The 27,538-nt window shown below is 40.7% G+C and overlaps 1 protein-coding gene across 3 annotated transcripts in view; it reads left to right on the top strand.

Annotated features, from left to right (window-relative positions):
• LOC124003864 (cadherin-22-like) overlaps positions 1-27,538 on the top strand; it is a 119,193-nt gene that overhangs the window by 76,680 nt on the left and 14,975 nt on the right. For all 3 annotated transcript variants that reach the window (XM_046312486.1, XM_046312487.1, XM_046312485.1), the window contains one exon: positions 6,118-6,239. In XM_046312486.1, coding sequence (XP_046168442.1) covers positions 6,118-6,239 — 122 coding nt within the window. The remainder of the gene's footprint in view (positions 1-6,117; positions 6,240-27,538) is intronic.

The following is a 27,538-nucleotide window of genomic DNA, read 5'->3' as shown; positions in this document are numbered from 1 at the left end:
TGCTGGAAGGTGAACCTCCATCCCAGTCTCAAATCTCTGCAAGACTGAAACAGGTTTCCCTTAAGAATTTCCCTGTATTTAGCACCATCCATCATTCCTTCAATTCTGACCAGTTTCCCAGTCCCTGCTGATGAAAAACATCCCCACACCATGATGCTGCCACCACCATGCTTCACTGTGGGGATGTTGTTCTCAGGGCGATGAGAGGTATTGGGTTTGCGCCAGACATAGCGTTTTCCTTGATGGCCAAAAAGCTCAATTTTAGTCTCAACCTTGCCAGAGTACCTTCTTCCTTATGTTTGGGGAGTCTCCCAAATGCCTTTTGGCAAACACCAAACATGTTTGCTTTTTTATGGACACTCTTGCATAAAGCCCAGCTCTGTGGAGTGTATGGCTTAACCTCTTGAAGCTAGGGGGCACTATTTTTAATGTTTGGAAAAATAACATTCCCAAAGTAAAGGGCCAGATGCTAGAATATGCATATAATTGACAGCTTAGGATAGAAAACCCTCTAAAGTTTCCAAAACTGTAAAAATATTGTCTGATATTGCAGGTGAAAGCCTGAGAAAAAGACAATCACAAAGTGACTCTTATTTTGAAACCTCTGTGTTCCTATGCATCCATATTGACCATTGAAAGGGATATCCCTAAGGTGTCTACAGCCTTCAGACATAGTTTCAGGCCTTTATTTTGAAGAATTAGCGTGAACGACCACATTACGTAAGTGGTCAGGTGGGGGCTCTCAGAGTGATTTTTGCGCAAAAGAGAGAGGCGGATTTTGTTCATTGTTCCTCCCGGTCCAAGTGAAAAGCCAACTGTCCCGATTGATATATTATCGAAGAGATACTTGAAAAACACCTTGAGGGTTGATTATAAAAAACATTTGCCATGTTTCTGTCGACATTATGGATATAATTTGGAATGTTTGTCTAACTGGGAGTCTCGTGAGTGAAAACATCCGAAGATCATCAAAGGTAAACAGTTAATTTGATTGCTTTTCTGATTTTCGTGACCAAGCTTCCTGATGCTGAGTTTACATAATGCTATGCTAGGCTATCGATAAACTTACACAAACGCTTGTATTGCTTTTGCTGTAAAGCATAATTTCAAAATCTGAGACGACAGGTGGATTAACAAAAGGCTAAAATGTGTTTCGCTATATTTCATTTGTGATTTCATGAATATGAATATTTTCTAGTAATACTTTTTGACTGTTGCGCTATGCTATTCAGCGGTTGCTGATGACAAATATACCGGATCCGGGATGGGTAGTTCTAAAAGGTTTTAAAGTGGTCCTGTGGACAGTTACTCCAATCTCCACTGCAGCTCCTTCAGGGTTATCTTTGTTGTCTCTCTAATCAATGCCCTCCTTGCCTGCCCTGTGTGTTTTGGTGGGCAGCCCTCTCTTGGCAGGTTTGTTGTGGTGTTATATTCTTTCCAGTTTTAAATAATGGATTTAATGGTGTTCCATGGGATGTTCAAAGTTTCAGATGTTTTTTATAACTCAACCTTGATCTGTACTTCTCCACAACTTTGTCCCTGACCTGTTTGGAGAGCTCCTTGGTCTTCATAGTGCCGCTTGCTTGGTGGTGTCCGTTGCTTAGTGGTGTTGCAGACTCTGGGGCCTTTCAGAACAGGTGTAAATATACTGAGGTCATGTGACAGATCATGTGACACTTACAGTGGTTCCTCCTTTAAAAGTTGTGTCGTACTGAGGCTCACCTGGTGTGCTGCTGCAGCATTCTGTGGCACGCCGTTTATTTCTCAGCCATTTTTTCTGTTACTGCAAGTTATTGCTAGTTTGACCACCAGAGGGGATATTTGAGAAGCATTTGATTGTAAAGTGGTGATCCTTACTGACCTAAAACAGGGAATTTTTACTCTGATTAAATGTCAGGAATTGTGAAAAACTGAGTTGAAATGTATTTGGCTAAAGTGTATGTGAACTTCCGACTTCAACTGTATACCCCAAAAATATATGGGGTATTGGAAATTATGCATACAATTACATTGATGGAAGCAACAATCTATCCACAATATTAAAGCTGAACCACCTTCTACATTTTTTATATACAAATAAAATAATAATAATACATTAATACTATTATAAAAAACACGTTTGATACCATTCCATTGAATCCATTCCAACGATTATACATCTGCATCTGATTGAGAACCACACCGGCCAAAAAACAAAGAAATAAAAAACATAGAAAATGAACATAGAAAGCCCACCCTAGTCACACCCTAGCCTAACCAAAATAGAGAATAAAAGCCTCTCTATGGTAAGGGCGTGACAGAACATATGAAAGCTGGTGGTTCCTTTTAACATGAGTCTTCAATAATCCCGGGTAAGAAGTTTTAGGTTGTAGTTATTATAGGAATTATAGGACTATTTCTCTCTATACCATTTGTATTTCATTAACATTTGACTATTGGATGTTCTTATAGGCACTTTAGTATTGCCAGTGTAACAGTATAGCTTCCGTACCTCTCCTCACTCCTCCCTGGGCTCGAACCAGGAACACAACGACAACAGCCACCCTCGAAGCAGCGTTACCCATGCAGAGCAAGGGAAACAACCACGAAACAACCACTCCAAGGCACAGAGCGAGTGACGTTTGAAACGCTATTAGCGGAAATTGATAGGCTTGAAGTCATAAACAGCACAATACCTGAAGCACAGCGAAGAGCTGCTGGAAAAACGCATGAAAGTGCTGTTTGAATGAATGCTTACGAGCCTGCTGGTGCCTACCATCACTCAGTCAGACTGCTCTATCAAATCAGACTTAATTATAACATAATAACACACAGAAATATGAGCCTTAGGTCATTAATATGGTCGAATCCGGAAACTATCATCTCAAACAAAACGTTTATTCTTTCAGTGAAATACGGAACCGTTCCGTATTTTATCTAATGGGTGGCATCCCTATGTCTAAATATTTCTGTTACATTGCACAACCTTCAATGTTATGTCATAATTACGTATAATTCTGGCAAATGAGTTCGCAACGAGCCAGGCGGCCCAAACTGTTACATATACCCTGACTCTGCGTGCAATGAACGCAAGAGAAGTGACACAATTTCACCTGGTGAATATTGCCTGCTAACCTGGATTTCTTTTAGCTAAATATGCAGGTTAAAAATATATACGTCTGTGTATTGATTTTAAGAAAGGCATTGATATTTATGGTTAGGTACACGTTGGAACAACGGCAGTCCTTTTTCACGAATGCGCACCGCATCGATTATATGCAATGCAGGACACACTAGATAAACTAGTAATATCATTAACCATGTGTAGTTAACTAGTGATTATGATTGGTTGATTGATTGTTTTTTATAAGATAAGTTTAATGCTAGCTAGCAGCTTACCTTGGCTTCTTACTGCATTTGCGTAACAGGCAGTCTCCTCGTGAGGCAGGTGGTTAGAGCGTTGGACTAGTTAACTGTAAGGTTGCAAGATTGAATCTCTGAGCTGACAAGGTAAAAATATGTCGTTCTGCCCCTGAACAAGGCAGTTACCCCACTGTACCTAGGCCATCATTGAAAATAAGAATGTGTTCTTAACTGACTTGCGTGTAAAAAGAAAACGGCCAAATCAGCATCCAAAAATACCAATTTCCGATTGTTATGAAAACTTGAACTTGGCCATTCCGATTAATCGGTCGACCTCGACTCACAACCCTCCAAAAACCTTCTCACTGCACTAGCTCACCTGATTTGTGTTGATTGACAATTGCTGGCCCAATCAGAGGGCTGAGTGTGTTTCACTAGCTGCATAGAGAGTAGACTAACCCACGGAGACTCTGTGCCACAAAATGAGTGACAAAACGTTACAAAACCTGGCCAGATAATTTCAAGTCATCAGTCTCAAGTCAATGTCGAGTCTCAACTAAATGTACAGAATAAGACCAAATATTGTTTACCCAGATTTTAGCAGAGATGCAGAGAAGCATATTTAGGGGGTGGGGGAATGATTTGGGGATGACATTTAAACCAAAGTGTGTATTCCAGTCACTTATTGTCATTCAACTTATGAAAACAAATATCTAAATATGTCTTGTTTTGGTCAGCTGTATAGTACAACGTCACAATTTGATTGTTGATATACAGTACTGTATGACCCCATTCTCTACTTCACTGATCTTTCGCCTCAGAAGGGAGATGAAACAAAGAACAAATAACTCAATCCATTCATATCCCCATTTCCCTATTGACCGAATTGACATTTAGAACAAACTGCTTCCTGTAGCAACCAAGCTGAACTATTAAGTGTGAACTACACAATCACTTTATGTCTAGAGCCTGGTTCTGTGGTATAGTAGTAGTTTTTTTAATGTAATTTCCACTGATGCCATTCTCCTATCTGCTCTGTAGGACCCCTGTGAGTACTGTGACTGCACATCCATTTACATTCTTGCTGCTCAGGCAAATAGCAGTCAATTAAAATATAGCATCGATGTAAGGATTATGCTGTTAGTGGAGTGTGTATTCTCATTAGCAACACTACCACCACTGTGAAATGAAGGGTGAGTGATTGGTGGCACTTTCACTTTAAATGTTGTGTTGTTATGGACTTTGAAACTGTGAATGGATGACAATTATAATAACATCACAACATTTGTTGACTGTACACAGTTACATATGGAGATATGTTTGAACGTAATTACAATACATGCACATCCATTAGATAGGGTCATCACACATGAGATTGCAATGAGGACTCACTCTCAATTGATAAGGAGATACATTCGTAAAATGGTAACTCATAACTTCCAACATGGAAACGCGTCAAACATAATCAAATAATTAGGAATCCGAATTCAAAAGCACGGAGATGTCGACGCGCAGAACCCACTGAGTTTTGTAATTAGGGGTAGTGAGTCTAATTTCAAGCGGATTTTGATTGTGCTAATTATGTAATCGTCTTCCCTTCCACGTTTCGATGTGGCCTTTTAAGAAGTTCACTGAGAGAATAGGGGTGTGAACATTGCTTTGTTATATTTTAACAGGGGCATGATCAAAATAATTGACATTATTATAACATATTATTAAGGGTGTTAATCCATATTTCAATGTTTAAGTCAGGCCCCTGGTGTACTCTAATCATTAAAGTTGTATTTTTTTAATATTCATTATTTCATAGTTGGAGCTCTGATATGAAAATCAGTGGCCCTGCGGCCTTGTGAATGTTGACCTGTTAAAAGGTCTTACTCACATCGGCTGCAGAGAGCATGATCACACAATCGTCCGGGACAGCTGATGCTCTTGTGTCACTGGGCAGCTCTCGGCTGTGCTTCCCTTTGTAGTTTGTAATCGCTTGCAAGCCCTGCCACATCCGACAATTGTCAGAGCCGGTGTAGTACAATTCAATCTTAGTCCATTATTGACGCTTTGCCTGTTTGATGGTTCGTCGGAGGGCATTTCTTATAAGCTTCCTCGTTAGAGTCCCGCTCCTTGAAAGCGGCAGCTCTACCCTTTAGCTCAATGTGAATATTGCCTGTAATCCATGTGTTCTGGTTGAGGTATGTACTACGTACAGTGACTGTGGGGACGACTTCCTCAATGCACTTATTGATGTGACTGATGTGTTGTACTCCTCAATACCGTCGGAAGAATCACAGTATATATTCCAGTCTGTGCTAGAAAAACAGTCCGGTAGTTTAGCATCTGCTTCTTCTGACCACTTTATAGACCAAGTCACTGGTGCTTCCTGCTTTAATTTTCGCTTGTAAGCAGGAATCAGGAGGATATAATTATGGTCAGATTTGCCAAATGGAGGGAGATTGGAGAGCTTTGTACACGTCTCTGTGTGTGGAGAAAAGGTGACATTAATATGCACTGCACGATATTATGACCTCCCTTTTTTCTCAGATTTCAATCAGCTTTGCACTGCATTTCACCTCTGAAAGTTATATATAGAATGATGTACAGTTTTGGTTTATTTGGTCATTTCTTTCAGTCCTTCAATATTATACATTGAAAGAGTGGATGTCCAGTTCAACACGTTACTTCAGTCACTACAATATTACTGTTATAGTATACAGTACATCACCATTTTGTAAAGTATTCAATACAAACACTGCAAATTAATCTCTGTTCTCTTTGTAGATAATGTATCCCAGATATCCCATTCGTCAGTGAGCATTCGTATCCTGGATGTGAATGATAACCCTCCTGAACTGGCCACGCCCTATGAGGCATCCATCTGTGAGGATGCCAAGCCGGGTCAGGTAAGGGTAAACTTTTAAAGTATTGCATTAATACCATGTATTTAATGTGCTGGTTGTGTGAATGGTGTGTGTGAATGAAGTTGCTGGTATTTCATAAATTCATCATCATAATTATTTCCAGTAGATTAGCTAAAATATTACCATGACTCAACCAAAACTGAGTTCAACAGCAATAAGGGGCTAAGAAAACAAATCCCATTGGAAACCTGACTTAATTGGCAATAATTTTGAATACATTTTGAATTTCTAAGGTGTACATACAGAAATGTAATGTAATGCGATGATTTACCAACGCACCCTAGGGTTTTCAATATCACAGTTGTGGAACAGCCCATGGTTGCATTGTGCTCTTTCCAGTTTGGTTTTAAGAACTATCCAGCACCAGCAATCCAACTCCTCTACTTCATCTCTGATGCATCAAATCGAAGATGTTGTTTCCAAAGCTGTGTTTAAAACACAAGTTGTTTGCCATATACTAGTAGACCTTTGTATGCTTGCTGGTCGGATGCAATGTTGGGAAATCAGTTTGTGTTGGTTGTAGAGCACAGCCAAGACATTCTTCCTCTTTGTCAGAATTGTTTCATTATCGCCTAGATTCTCGTTTGGACCTTTCTCAATTGGACAGCATGATCTATTTGACACTTTGTTCCAAAGGCAATTTATAAACTCTGTTTTTGGCCCACAAGCAGCTTACCAAACGAGGCTTACGCCAATACTAGAGTTATTGGTTATAAAAGGAAAATGTATGTCTGTGTTCTTTGCATTTGTGCTTTCTTGAGTGAAGATCTAAAGCTGGGATTGAATCAGTATATTATAAGCCATTTAGCAGACACTTTTATCCAAAGTGACTTACAGTGAGTGTGTACATTTTAGTCTTGGTGGCCCCAGCATCAATATACAAGTATCAGTCTTCAATATAGTGTCAAAAAAGACAAATTGAGTTAGCTCCCTTGGAGGAGTATGCTAATTTTAATTTGTTGACATCGTGCATTTGCATGCGATTTTATACCCTTTCATCTGTTGTATTTATTAAACAAACAAAAAATGCCAGCTGTTTTGATATTTACTACATAATAGTCAACAGCCGATTTAGTGGAGAGATTACACAATATCATTGAAGTTGGACAGAAATGAATGCATAATCCAAAGGTCATGAACTGGGAACAGTTGGTGGCGTAAGAATAAAACATGTGTGGCTGTATGCATAGTGCAGAAGAAGGAGAATAGACAGAATAACCCTGATTCTCAACTCCCATTAAAAATGGACGGTGTCATTAAAGGTATTTTATTTCCATTCATGGTCAACAAGCCACAGGCTCAGTTGGAGCCAATTACACTGAGCGGAGCAAAGGAATAATTAAAAGACTGGGGATGCATCCCAAATGGCATTTTACACCCTATATAGTATAGTGCACTACTTTTGATCAGGGCCCTATAGGCCCTAGTCAAAGGTAGTGCACTATATAAGGAGTAGGGTGACATCTGGGATGCACAGAGATTTTAAGCGAGGCCTCCAAGCTGGAAGCCACATTTACATGTGTAATGAGGCTTAGGCCTCCCCTCTTCTTGCTCTGCAGACTCTTAACTGCTCATCGCCCTCTGTGTTTGCAACCTCTCCCAATAACATTGTCTGGTCTGATCTCTCGCCACCTCGCTCCTTCCTCGCTCCCTCCTCCATCTGCAAGCCAACATTAACCTTCAACACATAATCATAGGGAGACCATTAGTCTTATTGTTGAGATTTTCCCCAACAGGATTCTTTCACAGGTCCATTTAGATTTCAGACGTGCAGCTCAAAGATGTTCAGCTCACGGGCACATTGGCATTTGGAAATCTTTTTCAAATAACGTAGATAGGACCATATTTTCCCATTTTAATTTATCCACTGATGTCTATCCATTGATGGGTCAGGAAAAATGGTCAGTTTGTTGACAGGTAAGCGTTAGAAATAAAATGGAATGGGCTTCTGTTTTTGTTGAAGGCACAAACAAATAAAATTGTATTGGTTACATGCGCCGAATACAACAGGTGTAGACCGTACAGTGAAATGCTTCCTTACAAGCCCTTATCCAACAATACAGTTAAGAAAATAAATACATGTTAAATAAAAAATCTAAAATAAAAGTAACAAATAATTAAAGAGCAGCAGAAAAATAACAATAGCGAGGTTATATACAATGGGGTGCCGGTACAGAGTCAATATGCGGGGGCACCGGTTAGGCGAGATAACTGAGGTAATATGTACATGTAGGTAGAGTTAAAGTGACTATGCATTGATAATAAACAGAGAGTAACAGCAATGTAAAAGAGGGGGGGGGGCAATGCAAATAGTCTGGGCAGCCATTTGATTAGCTGTTCAGGACTCTTATGGCTTGCAGGTAGAAGCTGTTAATAAGTATTTTGGACCTATACTTGGTGCTCCAGTACCACTTGCCGTGCGGTAGCAGAGAGAACAGTCTATGACTAGGGTGGCTGGAGTCTTAAACAAGTTTTAGGGCCTTCTTCTGACACCACATGGTATAGAGGTCCTGGATGGCAGGAAGCTTGGCCCCAGTGATGTACTGGGGTGTACGCACTACCCTCTGTAGTGCCTTGATCGTTTGTTGTTGATGTGGACGGCAATGAACATGACAATCTCAATCTGCTCCACTACACTGCATACAGTACTGTAAACCAGGACACTCAAAACTGTGCTCTCTTGGTCTAGCTGTCTCGTAGCTGCTGGGACATTTCATTTCTTTTCTTCCTGCTCTGTAATGTTCCAGAAGTTCTCTCGTCTTTGACCTCAAAAAAATAAAATAGAAATGTGTTGTCTTTGGGTCAGGGGTTTCTCGTGTTCATTCTCTGCCTTGGCATAGCTACTTGGAGCATTCTGGGACAGATTTGCTGCTCTCTATGGGGCCAATTCCGACCCAGGTTATGTGTGCGGAAATTAAACTTAATTCCCTTTTTATGCACTTTTCTCTATGTGTATTCTGACCTTGAACTTAAGCATGAGAATAACATGCTATTCACCCATAATTATTTTGGGGTGGAGATCAAAGAAATGAAGGTGTGGAGGAGGTGTGTCTACAGATACGCCATATTCTGACCTTGACTTACTTCCCTCATAATTCCACCAGCCTAGTGCTCGTGAAAAGTTGGAATAAGGAATGTGCCACTGTAGCAAACGTGTATCAACTGTTTGGGTTTGAAAACCGGTAAAGGTGTAGAGAAATACTAGATGACAAATGAGGCGAACAACTTCTACATTTAAAGGTTTAATAGACATACATACAGTGCCTTCAATAAGTATTCACACCCCTTGTTTGCAATAAGGCACTAAAGTAAAACTGCTGACTCCTGAAAAAAGTGTTATGTTTGAGGCAAATTCAACGCAACACATCACTGGGTAGCACTTTTCATATTTTCAAGCATGGTTGTAGCTGCATCATGTTATGGGTACGCTTGCCATCGGCAAGGAAAATGTATGTTTTTTTTTAAGAAACAGAAAGCACAAGCGAAATCCTAGAGGAAAACCTGGTTCAGTATGCTTTCCAACAGGCACTGGGAGGGAAATTAACCTTTCAGCAGGACAATAACCTAAAACACATGGCCAAATATACACTGGAGTTGCTTAGCAAGACGACATTGAATGTTCCTGAGTGGCTTAGTTACAGTCTTGACTTAAATCGACTTGAGAATCTATGGCAACACTTGAAAATGAATGTCTATCAATTAAGATTTTTAAACAGAATAATGGGCAAATATTGTACACTCCAGGTGTGCAAACTTCTTAAAAACATACCCAGAAAGACACAGCTGTAATCGCTGCCAATGGGGATTCTAACATGTATTGCCTCAGATGTGTGAATATTTATGCAAATGAGATATTTCTGAATTTAATTTTCAATATATTAGCAAAAAACTCTAAAAATATGTTTTCACTGTCGTTATGGGGTATTGTGTGTAGATGAGAAAAAAATATATATATTTACCCCATTTTGAATTCAGGCTGTAACACAGCAAAATGTGGAAAAAGTCAAGGGGTATCAATACTTTCTGAAGGCACTGTATGCATATGGAAAGACAGCCACGTTCCTCTAAAAGGTTCTCAGCAAATCTCTCCCCCTCCAGAGGGGAGGGCAGACCTAAATACTCTTGCCTTATCTGTTCGCTGTTTCACCCGTCCATGCCTGGTGCCAAAGCAATAAATCAAGACTGAGACCTTAGGGTTGAATAGACTATACATCTGAAACATCTTAATCGCTTAAGGACACCCATGGCCGATTTTATGGCTCAAGGGCCTAGATACCAGTTACTAAGACCTGTTTTGTGGTTACCTCTGGCGTTAGAGAAGGTACCTAAAGTTCAAAATCCATTAGGGAATAATCATCATAAAATAGTTTGCAGCAAAAGTCAAAGCACATGTGGACATCAATAAAATACATGTTTTACTATTATTCCACACTGGAGAAGATGGTATGCACCAGAATGTCTGTGTTATCTAGTACCCTGTCTATTGCAAACTAATATTATTTTTATATATATTTGTTTTCAGCCACCCTTAATGTTGGATTGGATTTTGGTTTTACCACATGAAGACTATTACAGTTTTTTTTGCATGTGATTGTTTCTGCTTTCCTCACTTTATACTACCTTCAAATAATAGTCCCTTTTTAATTATTGTACATGACCCATTTCATTTCCCCAACATTGAATGTGCCCATTTTGCACAGCCTAAAACTTTGATGCAGAGATACATTTGTATATATAGTGTATGTGAACACCCTTCAAATGAGTGGATTCGGCTATTTCAGCCACACTCATTGCCAAAAGATGTATAAAATCGAGCACACAGCCGCACAATCTCCATAATGAACATTGGCAGTAAAATGGCCTTACTGAAGAGCTCAGTGACATTCAACGTGGCACTGTCATAGGATGCCAGCTTTCCAATAAGTCAGTTCGTCAAATTTCTGCCCTGCTAGATCTGCCCCGGTCAATGCTGTAAATGCTGTTATTGTGAAGTGGAAATGTTTACGAGCAACAACAGCTCAGCTGAAAATTGGTGGGCCACACAAGCTCACGGAATGGGATCGCTGTGTGCTGAAGCGCGTAACACGTCAAAATCGTCTTTCCTCGGTTACAACACTCACCACAACACTCCACCACCCCAAACTGCGTCTGGAAGCAACGTCAGCACAATAACTGTTTGTCGGGAACTTTATGAAATGGGTTTCCATGGCCGAGCAGCCTAAAATCACCATGCGCAATTCCAAGCCTCGGCTAGAGTGTTGTAAAGCTTACTGGCATTGGACTCTGGAGCAGTGGAAATGCGTTCTCTGGAGTGATGAATCACACTTCACCATCTGGCAGTCCAATGGACAAATCTGAGTTTGGCAGATGTCAGCACCACACTACCTGCCCGAATGCATAATGCCAACTGACCTCAACCCCATTGAACACCTTTGGGATGAATTGGAATGGCGACTGCGAGCCAGGAATAATCTCCCAACATCAGTGCCCGACCCCACTAATGCTCTTGTGGCTGAATGGAAGCAAGTCCCCGCAGTAATGTTCCAACATGTAGTCGAAAGCCTTCCCAGAAGAGTGGAGGCTGTGACGGCAGCAAAGGGGAGACCAACTCCATATTAATGCCCATAATTTTGGAACACACTTTTGTTCATGTGGTGTACATTTAATAGATTAGCCTACATTCTATTAATACCTAACTTGTGGGTTTGCAGATGAATATAATTTGGTAAAATATGTTGTTCAGTAGCCGATATAGGATAAGGTCGCCTGCAAACCAGACAAACTAATGTAAAAAATGCAGCAACTCAATGGGAGCAGAGCATTGCAGGAGCACATTACACATTACAACAGGCCCTTCCCAAGCACATGAAAATGATTGAGTTGCTGTGTTTTTATGCATCATTTGTTTGGTCTGAACACGCTCTAAACTCAAACCCAGAGGTATATAAACCGTGATTGTTCCCTGGTGTTCCTGAGGGACAGACAACGGAGATGTCAGCCTGTGATCACGCCTTTGCACATTCCGAGGCAGTCTAAATGTAATGGGAATGACGGACACGGAGTGGGTCCAACACTTTTAGCTGGACAGAGCAGTGAGTATGGAGCTGTCATCTTATGTCGGATGATTTGGAGAGCAGGATCAACCAGCCAACATTACTCCCGGTTCTCCTCCGTCACCTGTGCTCACTCTATATTTGCTACTGGGTCATTTCAGAGTGTCCGGAGATGTCGTTGGCATTCCCAAATCTCTGTCCATGTGCCTGTCCCTCTTCCTTGCTGCGATGCTATGGTACACCAACCACTTCATTCATTTCCCCGACGCCCCTGCAGAACATTGATGCATCAAGGAGAGGTTCCACGCCAAGGCCCCAATGTGCTCGGTGCCATCGGTGGCACCCATACACTGTAGCCACCAGGGCACCCTCTGTCGACGGGCATGTGTACAGAAATTGAATGAGGCAACAAGCTGTGAATGCTCAAGTGGTCTGTGATGCAGATCAGTTAATTTAGAGAGTTTGTTCCAAATTCCCAGGGTCAGCCCTTGACTCCTTCATTTTGTGGCACTCTGGGTTGGCGGAGAGAATGGCCACTCTGAATGGGGACTTGCTAGTCGGTGAGTAGCCTAGATATAACCCATGTTTAAGGAGTAAGATGTATGTAATTGTGCTATTAGTTATATTAAAAGGTGTTCATCTCAACAGGCGATAAAGGCAATCCACTTCTGCCATGGCTCATGATGTCCTTCCACAACCCTTCAAGCCAGGAGGGGTATAATGTGTTACACTCTCACCAGGGGTATCGTGGAGAGTATCTTCAGAGTCCTAAAGAGCAGGTTCCTGCAACTTGACACTTCTGACTGTACCATGCTGCTAACACCTGTCAAGATGTGCCTGGTGTTCGTGGCATGCGCCATGTTACACAACATGGCAGTGAGGCGAGACATCCAAGCACCTGGTCCTGGTCCACAACAGCTGCAGCAAGATGAAGAGGAAGGCCGTTACCTGCAGGTCACCAGGGAGATGGCAGTGCTAGGAGAGCACACCAACAACTGGCCGATGGCTATATTGCTTAGGTGCATCCCCTCAAACCAAACACTTTCCATATATGTGACCCGATTCAGGAAACTAGGCGTATGTCGCAAGTCACGACTTCACAGGAGAGCCGTTTGAAAGTTTAAAAAAATGTTTTTTATCAAAATGCGATTTTTGGCAGAAATGCCTTCTTCGACATGTGAACTTTCATGTGCCCTAAAAACATGGGTAATGGTAAATTAATAAACAAGTAATATTAGACACTCAGAACAAACTATAAACTGAATTGAATCTTTATTATTAAAAGTTCCCCTGGTTATGGCCTTTTTAACTTGGGGCTATGGTCCTGGAGTTCCTCTATAATCTCCCCCAATCTGTGGTTAAGGGTAGCATTGAGCTCCTTCAGCACGTGGTAAATCAACACACAGCTTATTGTGAAATAGACACAACATCACTTATTCTTCTTAACGCATTCGTGTACAAATTCCAATTTGTTGTGGCTAACGTTAGCTAGGCTAGCTAGGTGGCTAACATTGGCTAGGCTAGCTAGGTGGCTTATGTTAGCTGGGTTAGAGGTTAAGGTTAGGTTTAGGGGTTAAGATTATGGTTTTGTAACATGCTAGCTAAGTAGTTAAAGGGTTAAGTTTAGGGTTAAGGTTAGGGTTAAGGTTGGGGTTAAGGTTGGGGTTAGGTTAAGGTGTTAAGTTTAGGGTAAGTGTTAGCCAACATGCTAAGTAGTTGCAAAAGTAGCAAGTCGTTGCAAGGTAGCTAATTTGCAAAAATGCTAAAGATTTCCGTGATGAGATTTGAACACGCAACCTTTGTAACCTACTGTCTTAATCTCTGATTGAATACAAAATCACTGAATCAAAAATCTAAATCAATGCACTGAATACAAAATCGTGTACTGCACACAAAAACATGTATTTCCAATAAGCAATTAGTGTCTATTTTACATTAATCTGTGATAATGGGTTGGATCAATTCCTGTTAGGGGCGTGGTCAAACAGGTGCGGAATGTCTCCTGGAGGGCCCTCTCCCCTCTGTATTGTCACCCCTATTTTCCATGTCTTTAACCAAAGCCTAAAGGAATAATTCCACTACCTAAAAATAGTAAAGCAACCTTTGCTGGCTCCAACAACCACCCAATCAGTTTGCTGCCTGTTCTTAGTAAACTGATAGAGAGAATTGTGTTTGAACAAATACAATGCTCTTTTTTAAAGAACAAGTTTACTACTGACTTTCAGCATGCATATAGAGAAGGACACTCAACTTGTACTGCAGTTACTCAGATGGCTGGCTAAAAAGAAATGGATAAGAAGCTGATGATAGCTGGAGCTGTTTTAGATTATCAGTGCAGCCTTTCGTGTTTTTGGTCATAATTTGTTATTGAAAAAACTTACTTGTTATGGCTTTAAATCACCTGCCATCGCATGGTTGGAGAATTACTTATCCAATAGAACTCCGAGACTATTCTTCAATGAAAGCTTTTCTAACGTAAGATATGTACAGTGCGGTATCCCTCAGGGTAGTTGCCTTGATATGCCACTTGTCTTACAAGAAGCACAGACTACTATATATGCTGATGATTGCACACTCTACACAACAGCAGCTACAGCCAGTGATATCACTGAGGCTCTTAGCAAGGAGTTACAGTCAGTGTCAGAATGGGTCATTAACAATATAATGATCTTAAATACATCTAAAACCAAAAGCATTGTATTTGGTTCAAAACATTCTCTTGGACCAGAACGTCAACTGGAGTTGTGCATAAAGGGTGACCATTGAACAAATTGAAGAAGTTGAACTCCCAGGAGTAACATTCCTAAGTAGTTGCAAAGTATGTTAAGTAGTCACTAAGTCAGTTACCATGGTCAAGTCATTTAGACAAAGTTGTTGTGAAGATGGGAAGAGGTATGTCTGTTATAAAAAGCTGTTCTGGGTTTTTTCAGGCTCTGATCTTGTCCCATCTTGATTACTGTCCGGTAATTTGGTCAGGTGCAGCAAAGAAATGCCTATCGAAGCTGCAGCTGGCTCAAAACAAAAGCACCATGCCTTGTCCTGAACTGTACACACTGAACTGACACCAACAACATGAATGATAGTCTTTCATAGTTAAGGAGAAATTGACGACTTCTCTTCTAGTCTTTAAAAAAAACTTGTGTGTGTTGAAAATGCCTACTTGTATAATCTATTAGCGTACACTTCAAAGAGACGCACGTACCCCCATCAGACACGTGTTTCTTCAGGTACCCAAACCAAAACCAGATATAATGTGTCGCTCAGTTATATTTATAGAGCCAGGTTAACAGGCAAAAAGCAAGTTTAGCTTTAAAAAAACAGATAAAAAAACATATTGTATCACAGCGCCTCTCCTCTTTCTAAAGATCTACTTTAACTGTAGGCTACTGTATATAACAATAAGAATATGGATATATGATTAGTGTGTAATTTGTGTTGTCTCTTGGTGTCTTTCCGATATATAACCCTTATTTAATTTAATTTAATTTAATGTAATATCTTATGTTGTTCTTGTCTATAACTGTTCTGTACTTTGTCATGCATTTGTATATGTTATGAGGACCCAAGGAATAGTAGCTGCTACATTTTGCAGTAGCTAATGGGTATCCTCATGAACTAAACTAAACTCTTCCATCCGCTCCTCCTCCAACCGCAATTGAGGACGGTACACTGGGTCATCTGGACCTGGGGGTGGATTGGCACTGGCACATGTCATTCTTCCTCCGTTCAACCCTCAACTGGAGGAAAGCTACAAAGTAGGCCTACCGCCCTCTCTCGGGGGAACAGCAGGTGTCTCCTCGTCGAAAGGAGATGAAAGTAGGAGGGAAAGTCTCAGTTTTACCTATACTGTAGGTCGCCATCTGCAGTCTCTAATTATACATTTCTTAATTTCTTTCAACAGTGTCATGGAATTGCTGGCCTTACTGACTAGTGCTTTTGCAATCCCGGCTACAGCATCTGATAGGGGGTCACTGTCCGACATCCCTGCCTGCATTGTGGGATAAACAAACTGCTTTTATTTGAGACAGATGTCTCCCACTACATATCATATGTCTACAATTCATCTTTTGTCAATCCTTATCATTGTGGGCTAATTCATACTGTATGTATTTACCTTGACCATTATCCACACCATCACCATATCCGTGGGTGTCGGTGGTGGAGAGGGTCGATCCAATCAGCTCCTCCCAAGGAGCGAGGTGGAGCTTCGTGCTTGGCCCTCCACTGGTCGCACTGAACAAGGTCCTATGGATCGACAATCTGGACTTTACGGCAGTTTGGATGTCTCTTTTGCAACTTGTCAGGGCACTCATCCAGCCTAATACCGAATGCCAGATTTGTTGTTTTCTACTGGAGTCACTTTTAAGCGTATAGTAAATAAATAGAACAAGTCACATCAGTGGCCAGTATCTCCAGCTCCTCGCTGGAGAAATTGGTTTGTGTCTTTTTTCCATCTCTTCCATGGTGGTTCTTGACTACTAGTCATACTGATAACCTTAAATAGCCCAGTATTCCATTCTATCTAGTTGAAACAATTGTTTACAAGTCGGATGATAGCCCTTCATTTACCATGATGATAACCCCACTGAAATGGGAAAGCTGCAGCTGTTAATTGAATTTGACTTGTGCAATGGAATCCCTGAAATTGAGTCAAGCTGCCCCACCACCTGCACAAGTAAGAAATTGGCTATATTAGGCTTTGTGCACTCATAGTTTCAAATATGCAAATTAAAATAGCTTACGGTCAAGCACTATCCAGGTTCTAAATGTCAACTTAAATTTAATTTGATTTGACAGCCAAAGAAAGATATTACTATTTTAATCTGGGGTACCCTGCTTCATGTTTTAATAACAGATTTGTATTCTTATTTCATGGTGACAGTGTCCTGTATGTTAACTTTGACTTTCAAAAGTAGTGAGGTTCTTGAGCTGGTTTGTTTAATGAGGACATTTTTGTCTGTGTGGGATCTCCATGATAACATTGCAGCAGCCAAAAGAAGATCAACATGGGGTGTGGTTTTCTTGCCTAGAATATACATTTTCAGAGTGTGGAAGGAAGTCACACCCAAACTAGCTTGTCACACACATGAATAACATAAGTCTGATAATAACAGAGCGCATAGAAAAGGACAGTGGCTTGTATTTCTTCATGGATATCAAGGTAAGCCAGGTTTTCTGAACTATTTTACCAATACTATTTTTTTATGATAAAATCATTTATCTTTTGTCTCTCTGAGTTATCATTTTACTTCAATTCGCAAGTGGCTGAATCTCACCGGGAAAAATCATCAGAGCAAGGGAAACAGCTTCCCTCTGTCTCAGTATGTGTAGCCCATGTATCTGACGACCAAAAGAGTATGACATGTGTCCGCCGTAGCATTTGATTGATTGATGCCAGCAAGCATTTGGCCACCCTTGATAAAAAAAATATAAAAAAATTAGCCAATCAGCATTGAACTGAGCTCAATTGTGGGTTGTCCTGGCGCAGCAAAACTCCCCCTGAGGTAGGCCAGTTTGGATTTGGCTTCACACAAATCAAATCACATCCAAAGCAAAACGTTATTGTCAGAAAAACATGTCCTGTTTCTGGTCTGCTTGTGTTGTCCTGCAGTAGCTAGCTTGCTAAATCAGCCCTTTTCTAAGCCATGGATGGAGATGGGTATTTGGACTTAATTCTCTGTACAGGACAAGGATTATGATCTAACCAAAAAATGCATATATTTTGCCACTAGCCTGAGATGATTGAAGTTCAATATGAAGCCAAGCTGTAGCCTAGTAGGCTCATGTTAACTAGCTAGCTAACTTTTCTGGTTCATTGTTGCCTATGTAAAGTAGTTAGGCTAGCAAACATTTTAGCTATGACAACAAAAAGCATACTGTATGACAGAGCCATAGACTGTTTTGTCTACATGAAAGAGAGGAGGCTGGCATTGGCTTTCAACTAATAATTACTTGCACGGATGCACGCACACACAGAGAGAAATCAGTACCCTGGATAGCCACATGATATTTAGGAACATTGATTGGACGACATTGTTTTTGGTATCTTTAAGTTTGTATTCGCTGTATTAAACTAAGCATCCATAGCCTGGTTGATTTTATGATGTTTAAATGTTTATGTTGAGATGTTGCTGGAATAGCGGAGGCAGTGCTCCTGTTGTCTTTGTGCTGCCTTGCGGTAACTCTGTGGTTCTAAATCGGTAGTTGTTTAGTAAACTGTCGAAAATATTAACTTGCTTGACATTGCTGTAGGTCATGTAACTGTTTGTTACAATCAATATCTGCTTTGTGGACTTCACGAGACAGAGGTTGCTCTCCAGTTTTGTGATGAAAGAAACGTAATGTGAAGTTGAATTTATTTTGATTAATATAATAATAAATGTATTTATTAAATTAATAAATAATAATATTATTATTATTATTTATTTATTTATTTCGCCACTGTGTGACTATCTTTTTGTTGTCTCTGCCTTATTGTATATCACGGTGGCGTATGAACGAATGGGTTAATATCAGAACATAGGGTGTAATATGGCTTTTTTACTTCCCCAGTGATTTAACCAACGCACCGCTACTGAAAAAGCAATAGATTTCCTAAGTCTGAATCGGGTTCTATGTTTTTTTTTGCACCATTTTGTTTCACTCTACTTCTGAACCATTTTACAATACGTGCAAATGTCTTTTAGATGCCATGTTCCTTTCACTCTTAGTCCTGCTGGGGAGCATGAATCAATACATCAACCCATTCATGAATTACCAGAATGACATACTGTACATTTATAGTATATTGCTGTGAAGAAATATCTTATTCTAAGAGGATTTGTTGAGTAAGGAAATAAACGTTGAATACTTTCATGTTTTGGCTAAAATCAGCTGTACCCCAAATGCTAAAAGGTAGTTCTGCCAAAAAACACATGTTTTTTTAAAGGGCAATGTATGACCCACTCATAGTTTCCTGATAAAAAATAGACACAATTATAACAAGGCCTTACAGTATCTTAATCCTCCTTAAGGAACCCTCTCTGCACTGGGTATTACAGTATTACCATTGGGTCATGATATTTACTTGGATATAAAGCTCATGCCTAGTGTCAGTGATGCACAACCAGAAACCTGTTATTTATTCAACAAATTAGACAGCCAAAGGCAGAGCCTGGAGGTGCGGAAAGGCAGTGGTTGTTTGCGTGTTAAATTAGCTTGAATTTTGTTACCGTTCCCGAGAACACTATTTATCAGCTGGCTAAGTTGGATAGAGCACAGCCTCTCAGAAGTGAGCATAATTGCCTAAATGTTTCTTACACCTGGAGTACTAGCTAAACATGTGATTCTGTCTGCTCTGCCTTCAGTACATGCAATTACTTTATGGCCTCTAAGAAATGTGTAAGGCCAATGACTGTATTTATTTTCCCTCAATAGTTCCTGGAAAAGCTGGTTGCAATGTTTCCACTTGTGCTAACTTTGTAGGGTATTCTAGATAGTCATTTTCTAGATAGTCATCATTCAACTTTATTTTCCTCTCTGTACTAGTCATGCAGGTTTACCATGGCATAACAAAACATGTACTGCCATCCTATATGGTGACTACACAATCCTACACAGTGGACACTTCATTTGCTCGAAATATCCCCTTTAAGCCTATCAACACACACACCACCATATTTCCACTTTCAGCCCAGGAACTCTGTCATCCCAGCATCTGTCAGCTCAGTATGGCTCAGTATGGCCCACGCAACCTCATTAGGGGCTTTTCATTAAGTGTGTATATGGCATGGCTATCACCCATGCCTTGTCAGCGTGTGAGTTTTGTGACTCAAGTTTGGTGGCACCGCAGTGAAAATTTGAAGAGCTGGCAACATGGCATATTTGTTCGTGTTTAAAGGCAAGATAAATCAGGCAAAGAAAATGGCTGAGATGTAAATAAAGGACTTAGGGTTCTGTCCCAAATGGTACCCCCTGTAATTGCACTACATTTGACCAGCCCCCATGGACAAAAGTAGTTCACAATGTAGAGTGTCCAGAATAGAGTGTCATTTGAGATGCAACTTTAGGTGACAGAGAATAAGCAGCTTTAGCTCGAGAGCAAAGTTCATGTCAGTTGTGTGACACAGGCGCAGATTATGGCAAATTGCTTTTCTGCTATTTATTTGTGGGTGTTTATGTCTGTCCTTTAGGTCACTATGAAGGGACTCGTTCAACTGTATGGCTTTCTGAATACAGTAAGGGGTCGAAGAAACACATTGGTGACACGTAGGCTACATACAACTGTCGTCGCTTACCGTATTAGAATCTCTATTAGCTGTTCCTTATGCGGCAGCTACTCTTCCTGGGATTCACTGTAGGTTCCTTCTGAATTTACATATTCGAAGGCTCATCTTGGATCGCCCAGGATTGAGAGAGAGAGATAGATCACTATCCTCTGCCGTGCCTTGATTGCTTTACTGTTGATGATATCTGGAAATGGCCCATCTACAGTTGCTAGCCCCAATTCTGACTTGTGCTCTGATATCTGTTTCACTGATTTCTGCTCTCGTAAATGTCTGGATTTTCGGCATGTTAACACAAGAAGCTTATTACCTAAAATGCATCAATTGAAAGTGTCGGTTCTCAGCTCCAATCCAGATGTGTTGGTCATTACTGAGACGTGGTTAAGAAAGAGTGTTTTGAATACTGATGTTAACCTTTCTGGTTATAACCTTTATCGGCAAGACATATCTTCCAAAGGTGGGGGAGTGGCAATCTTTACCAAGGATCACCTTCAGTGCTTGGTTGTCTCCACAAAGACTGTCCCCAAACAATTTGATTTGCTGGTTTTAAGCAATAAACTTTCAAATAGCTCTTCGTTGACTGTTGCTGGGTGTTATATCGTCCTCCATCAGCAGAGGTCTGTACCCTACCTGCCCTAAGCTCTCTCCTGGCCCCTTACACTTACAAGTCTGAATTTGACCTGCTAGGTGACCTAAACTGGGACATGCTTAAACCACCTGACCAAGTTCTAAGGCAATGGGACTCCCTAAATCTTTCTCAGATTATTACCAATCCCACAAGGTGTTACCCCAAACACGCAGAAAAGGCTACTCTCCTCAATGTTATCCTCACACATAATCCTGATAGGTATCAGTCTGGTGTATTCTGTAATGACCTAATTGATCACTGTTTTACAGCCTGTGTTCGTAATGGCTGCTCAGTGAAACGACCTGTCCTGGCTTGACATAGACGCTTGCTAAAAAACTTTGCAAGCCTTCCTTCATGACTTGGCCTTTGTAAATTGGTACAGAATCAGCATGATCCCCTCTGTCGAAGACGCTTGGTCCTTTTAAAAAATATTTTCAGTGGTATTGTTAAAACACAACCCCATACAGAAAATTAGTTTCAGCCCCTGATTCGACCGTCTGCTTGCAGAGTTACTCCACCTCAAGAATTGCATTTGGCGAAAGGCCCGGTACACAAATACTAAGGCTGACTGGCTCTCATTCAGGCAAATTATAAATAAGTGCACTCAGGCTATCCTATCCGTAAGGCCAAAGTTATGTGGGTCGAACCTCAAGAAGTTCTGGAAAACGGTTGAAGACCTGGAGAATAAACCCTCCTCCTCACAGCTGCCCATGTCCCTTAAATTTGATGATGTGGTTGTTACTGACAAGAAGCACATGGCTGAGCTTTTTCATCACCACTTCATTAAGTCAGGATTCCTATTTGACTCAGCCATGCCTCCTTGCCCGTCCAACATTTCCTAATTTCCTACCTCCTCTAATGCAACTATCCCTGATGCTCCTCCCTCTTTTTCCCCTGCCCCGCTACAAAGTATCTCCCTGCAGGCGGTCACTGAGTCTGAGGTGGTAAAGGAGCTCCTTAAACTTGACCCCCCAAAAAATATCTGAGTCAGATGATTTAGACCCTTTCTTCTTTAAGGTTGCTGCCCCTATAATCGCCAAGCTTGTCTCTGACTTTTTTTTAACCTGTCTCTCCTCTCTGGGGAGGTCCCCATTGCTTAGAAGGTGGCCACAGTTCGTCTGTCACGCCCTGACCGTATATATGTCTCTATTATATGTCTCTATTATATGACCGTATATATGTCTCTATTATATGTCTCTATTTTGGTTTGGTCAGGGTGTGATTTGGGTGGGCACTCTATGTTCCTTGTTCTATGATTTGTATTTATGTGTGTTTGGCATGGTGTGGTTCTCAATCAGAGGCAGCTGTCTATCGTTGTCTCTGATTGGGAACCATACTTGGGTAGTTGTCCATGTATAGTTGCGTGTGAGCTCTACGTTGGCTTCATGTTTTCGTTTGATGTTTATTGTTTTGTTGGCAACAGCTTAAAATAAAGAAGTATGTACGCTCCCCACGCTGCACCTTGGTCCACTGTTTCCACCTTAGACGATCGTGACATCGTCCTTTATTTAAAGGGGGATCAAACTGATCCTCACTGTTATAGAACTATTTCTATTTTACCCTGTTTATCAAAAGTGTTGGAAAAAGTTGTCTATAATCAATTGACTGACTTTCTTGATGTTTATAGTATTCTCTCTGGTATGCAATCTGGTTTCCGCTCAGGTTATGGATGTGTTACTGCAACCTTAAAGGTCCTCAATGAGAGTTGCGCAAGACTTGAAAAGTAGCTTGGTTTGTTGTCTTCCTGTATTGAACACAGATAGACCCATCTTCAATTTGATCGATTATTACAAAAATAATAAATAAAGTTGTATTACAAAAGTAGTTTGAAATGTTTTGGCAACGTTTACAGGCAACTTTTGAAATATTTTGTAGTGACGTTGCGCAATTTGGAAGCTGTTCTTTCTGGATCAAACGCGCCAAATAAATTGACATTTTGGATATATATGGACGGAATTAATCAAACAATCATCAGATAATAGCTTCTTATGCTTTCGCCGAAAAGCCTTTTTAAAATCTGACTGTTGGCTGGATTCACAACGAGTTATGTATCTTACATGTGTGATTTAATGAAAGTTAGACTTTTATATCATTTTATTTGAATTTGCCGTGCTGCATTTTCCCTGGCTTTTGGCCAAGTGGGACGCAAGCGTCCCCTATACCATAAGAAGTTAATGTCCAACAAGCTTTCTCTGCCATTAACCTTGTTCTGAACACCTCCAAAACAAATGTCATGTGGTTTGGTAAGAAGAATGCCCCTCACCTGGCTTAACTGGTGCCTCCAGGGACACTACCTACTGCTCTCATGTGCATATTTATATGGACATCCAAAAATCTCAGTTTACATTGGCGCGTTACGTGCAGTAATATTTTGATTCCAAAACATCCAGGGATTTTCCCAGAAATACTCATAATAAACATTGATAAAAGATGCAAGTGTTATTCACAGAATTAAAGATAGACTGATCCTCTCTGCAACCACTGTGCCAGATTTCTTTTAAACTATATGGAAAAAGCATAATCTGAGATCGGCGCTCAGTACCTGCTTATAAACAATTAGACAATTCCACCATCTTGGAGTCAACATTATTTAGAAAAAACACTATAAATATTCACTTACCTTTCTTTGATGATCTTCATCAGAAGGCACTCCCAGGAATCCCAGTTCAACAATAAATGAGTGATTTGTTCCATAAAGTTCCCTGAAGGCCATAATTTAGCCACCTGTTGTTAGCGTGTTCAGCCCAGTAAGCCATCTTCATGGAGGCGCGACTATTTCATCCATGGCAAAACCTCAAAGAGTTCCATTACAGGTCGTAGAAACAAGTCAAAACATGCCTGTAATCAATCTTGAGGATGTTTTAACATATATCATCAATAAGGTTCCAACTGGAGAATTTCATTGTCTGAATAAAAGCCCTGGAACAAGAGGATACTCTCAGGAGCGTGCTTCATGAGACTGAGGCGCTCTGCCAGACCACTCACTAAAAGGGGTCTCCTGAGCCCCTCCTTCAGAGTATAATCTTAAAACTAGGATCTAAAGATGGTGACATCTAGTGCAAGCCTTGGGAAGTGCATGCACATCCATAACTATCAGGGATTTAAACAGGCTCTGTTTTGAAATTCGACTTCTCACTTCCTGTTTGGATTTCTTCTCAGGTTTTTGCTTGCCATATGAGTTCTGTTATACTCAGATATCATTCAAACAGTTTTAGAAACTTCAGAGTGATTTCTATCCCATACTAATAATAATATGCATATATTAGTATCTGGGACAGAGTAGGAGGCAGTTCAGTTTTGGGCACACAATTCATCAAAAAGTGACATGTGCTGCCCCCTAACCTAACAGGATATACTACCCACCACTGCGACCTGTATGCTCTCGTTGGCTGGCCTTCACTTCATTTTCGACGCCAAACCTACTAGCTCCAGTTCATCTATATGTCTTTGCTAGGTAAAGCCCCGCCTTATCTCAGCTCACTGGTCACCATAGCAACACCCACCCGTAGCACGTGCTCCAGCAGATATATTTCACTGGTCATCCCCAAAGCCAACACCTCGTTTGTCCGCCTTTCCTTCCAGTTCTCTGCTGCCAATGACTGGAACAAATAGCAAAAATCACTGAAGCTGTAGCCATATCTCCCTAGCTAACTTTAAGCATCAGCTGTCAGAGCAGCTAACCGATCACTGTACCTGTACACAGCCCATCTGTAAATAGCACACCCAACTACCTCATCCCCATATTGTTATTTATTTACTTTTTGCTATTTTGCACCGCAGTATCTCTACTTGCAGATCATCATCTGCACATCTATCACTCCAGTGTTAATGCAAAATCGTAATTATTTCTCCTCTTTGGCCTATTTATTGCCTTACCTCCCTAATCTTATTACATTTGCACACACTGTACATAGATTTGTCTATTGTGTTATTGACTGTACGTTTGTTTATCCCATGTGTAACTCTGTGTTGTTTTTGTCGCACACACTTCTTCATCTTGGCCAGGTCGCAGTTGTAAATGACAACTTGTTCTCAACTGGCCTACCTGGTTAAATAAAGGTGAAATAAAATAAAAAACATTTTCTAAATACCTGTCGCAAGACCCACAGGTTGATGCTTATTTACAAAACCCTCTTAGGCCTCACTCCCCCCTATCTGAGATATCTACTGCAGTCCTCATCCTCCACATACAATACCCATTCTGACAGTCACATTCTGTTAAAGGTCCCCAAAGCACATACATCCCTGGGTCGCTCGTCTTTTCAGTTTGCTGCAGCTAGTGACTGGAACAAGCTGCAACAAACACTCAAACTGCATAGTTTTTTTCTCAATCTCTTCATTCAAAGACTCAATCATGAACACTCTTACTGACACTTGTGGCTGCTTTTTGTAATGTATTGTTGTCTCTATCTTCTTGCTCTTTGTGCTGTTTTCTGTGCCCAATAATGTTTGCACCCTGTGCTGCTGCCATGTTGTGTTGCTACCATGTTGTTGTCATCTTGTGTTGCTGCCATGCTATGTTGTTGTCTTGGGTGTCTCTCTATGTAGTGTTGTGATGTGTTTTTTGTCCTATATTTTTATTTAATTTATTTGTATTTTTAATCCCAGCCCCCATCCCCACAGAAGGCCTTTTGCCTTTTGGTAGGCCGTCATTGTAAATAATAATTTGTTCTTAACTGACTTGCCTAGTTAAATAATGGTTAAATATAAAATAAATAAATACAATTTCTCTCATAGCTGAGATGTGCTGGTTCACTTGCTTATTCAAAATGATTTAAGATCGTGAGAAGGCATCCAAAGCTTTTGTTGCAATTTCCGGTACCATATTTTACTATAGGTAATGATGAGACGTGACAAGTTGAATCATTCAAACCGTTATACAGCCTCCTTGTTCTGTAATTCCTCCACATTCCACCCCCTCAACATCTGTGTCTTTCCATTTTTGAACCTACCCCCAAATCTGGCACATTCTCCTTGTCTGCCCTTTTCGGATTGACACGTTAAACAAGTCTCAGGCCTGTGTCGATCCCCCTCATCGACCCTGTGGCATTTTCCAGACTAGATGCAAATAGACAGATATCATATAGTGCTGTGTGTGCAGGAAAAGGCGGGGCGGAGAAGCAAATACTGAGTAAGGCCCCGGGTAGAGGTGCCTGTCAACTCAACATAGCCTTCTCAAAGCCCAGCCAGTGGGTCAGTGTGACAGATCACCAGGACTCAGTCCTCCCCTGGGACAGTACAAGTGAGATGAATAATGCGAGGTCCCTCTGAAACACACACACTGGCACATGCGTACACGTGTGCTCACATTGCCACATACACACACATGGGGGCTCATGCTCACAAAAACATGCTCAAATCCGCAATCACATTGACTCGCACAGACAGAAGCATGTGCACAGTCACACACATACAGATACACACGCACACATACAGATCCCCCCCCACCCACACACACACACAGCATGCAAATAGACAATATGACAAGCAGACAGGCAGATTTGCAACAGTATTTTACGTGTTGCAGCCGAGATTGACTGAATCATTTTTTAACTCACTAAAATGACATTCAACCATTTTTTGCTGATTAACATGCACATATAACCTGAAAGGCACATACACTGCCTTGATTTAACAACCCTTCACAATTTTCCAACCATTTGTCTCGGACAATGAGTCATTTTACAAGTATTCACTTAAATAATGTTTTATTTCATTCTAACCTACCCCTAATGATTGTGAACCCCTTTGCAACGATTTGAGGTTCATGTATCTTACCTTGACACGGCTGAACTTCAGTCTCCCCTCTTAAAGTCTCCCTGGTTGCCCACTGAAGTGGCAGATTACCTTCACAAATGGGAAAGCAAGACACATTCTCTGGACCTTTACCCTGTACCCTGGGCCCAGGGTATATATGCTAGTTTTGGAAAAATCGATCCCTCGTGCTTTCCAAGGGTGTTTATAGATGTAAAGGGTCAGATGGGGTATTGTTAGATAGAAATCTAATTAGGTGATTGTGCTTGAGGGAGCTGTTCAATAAACACTCGCTCTCATTCAATATGCTTTAATTGAATGAATAAAAAGATTAATGTTGCCAAAGCAAAGTGATACACACAATTCTGAAAACAACAGTGACAATAATAAAAAATGGTAGCTATAATACAAAAAAGTATAGAAAATAGTATGTTTTTTTACACCAGCTTCAAACAGCTGAAACAACAATATTTTGGGTTATGGAAAATTCACTACATTACTAAAGGTTTGTGGACACCTGATCGTCGAACATCTCATTTCACACTCATGGGCATTAATATGGAGTTGGTCCCCCATTTTCTG

The sequence above is a fragment of the Oncorhynchus gorbuscha genome, linkage group LG18, assembly GCF_021184085.1.
Source record: "Oncorhynchus gorbuscha isolate QuinsamMale2020 ecotype Even-year linkage group LG18, OgorEven_v1.0, whole genome shotgun sequence".
Classification (NCBI taxonomy): domain Eukaryota; kingdom Metazoa; phylum Chordata; class Actinopteri; order Salmoniformes; family Salmonidae; genus Oncorhynchus; species Oncorhynchus gorbuscha.
This window is presented reverse-complemented; position numbering and strand designations above follow the sequence as displayed.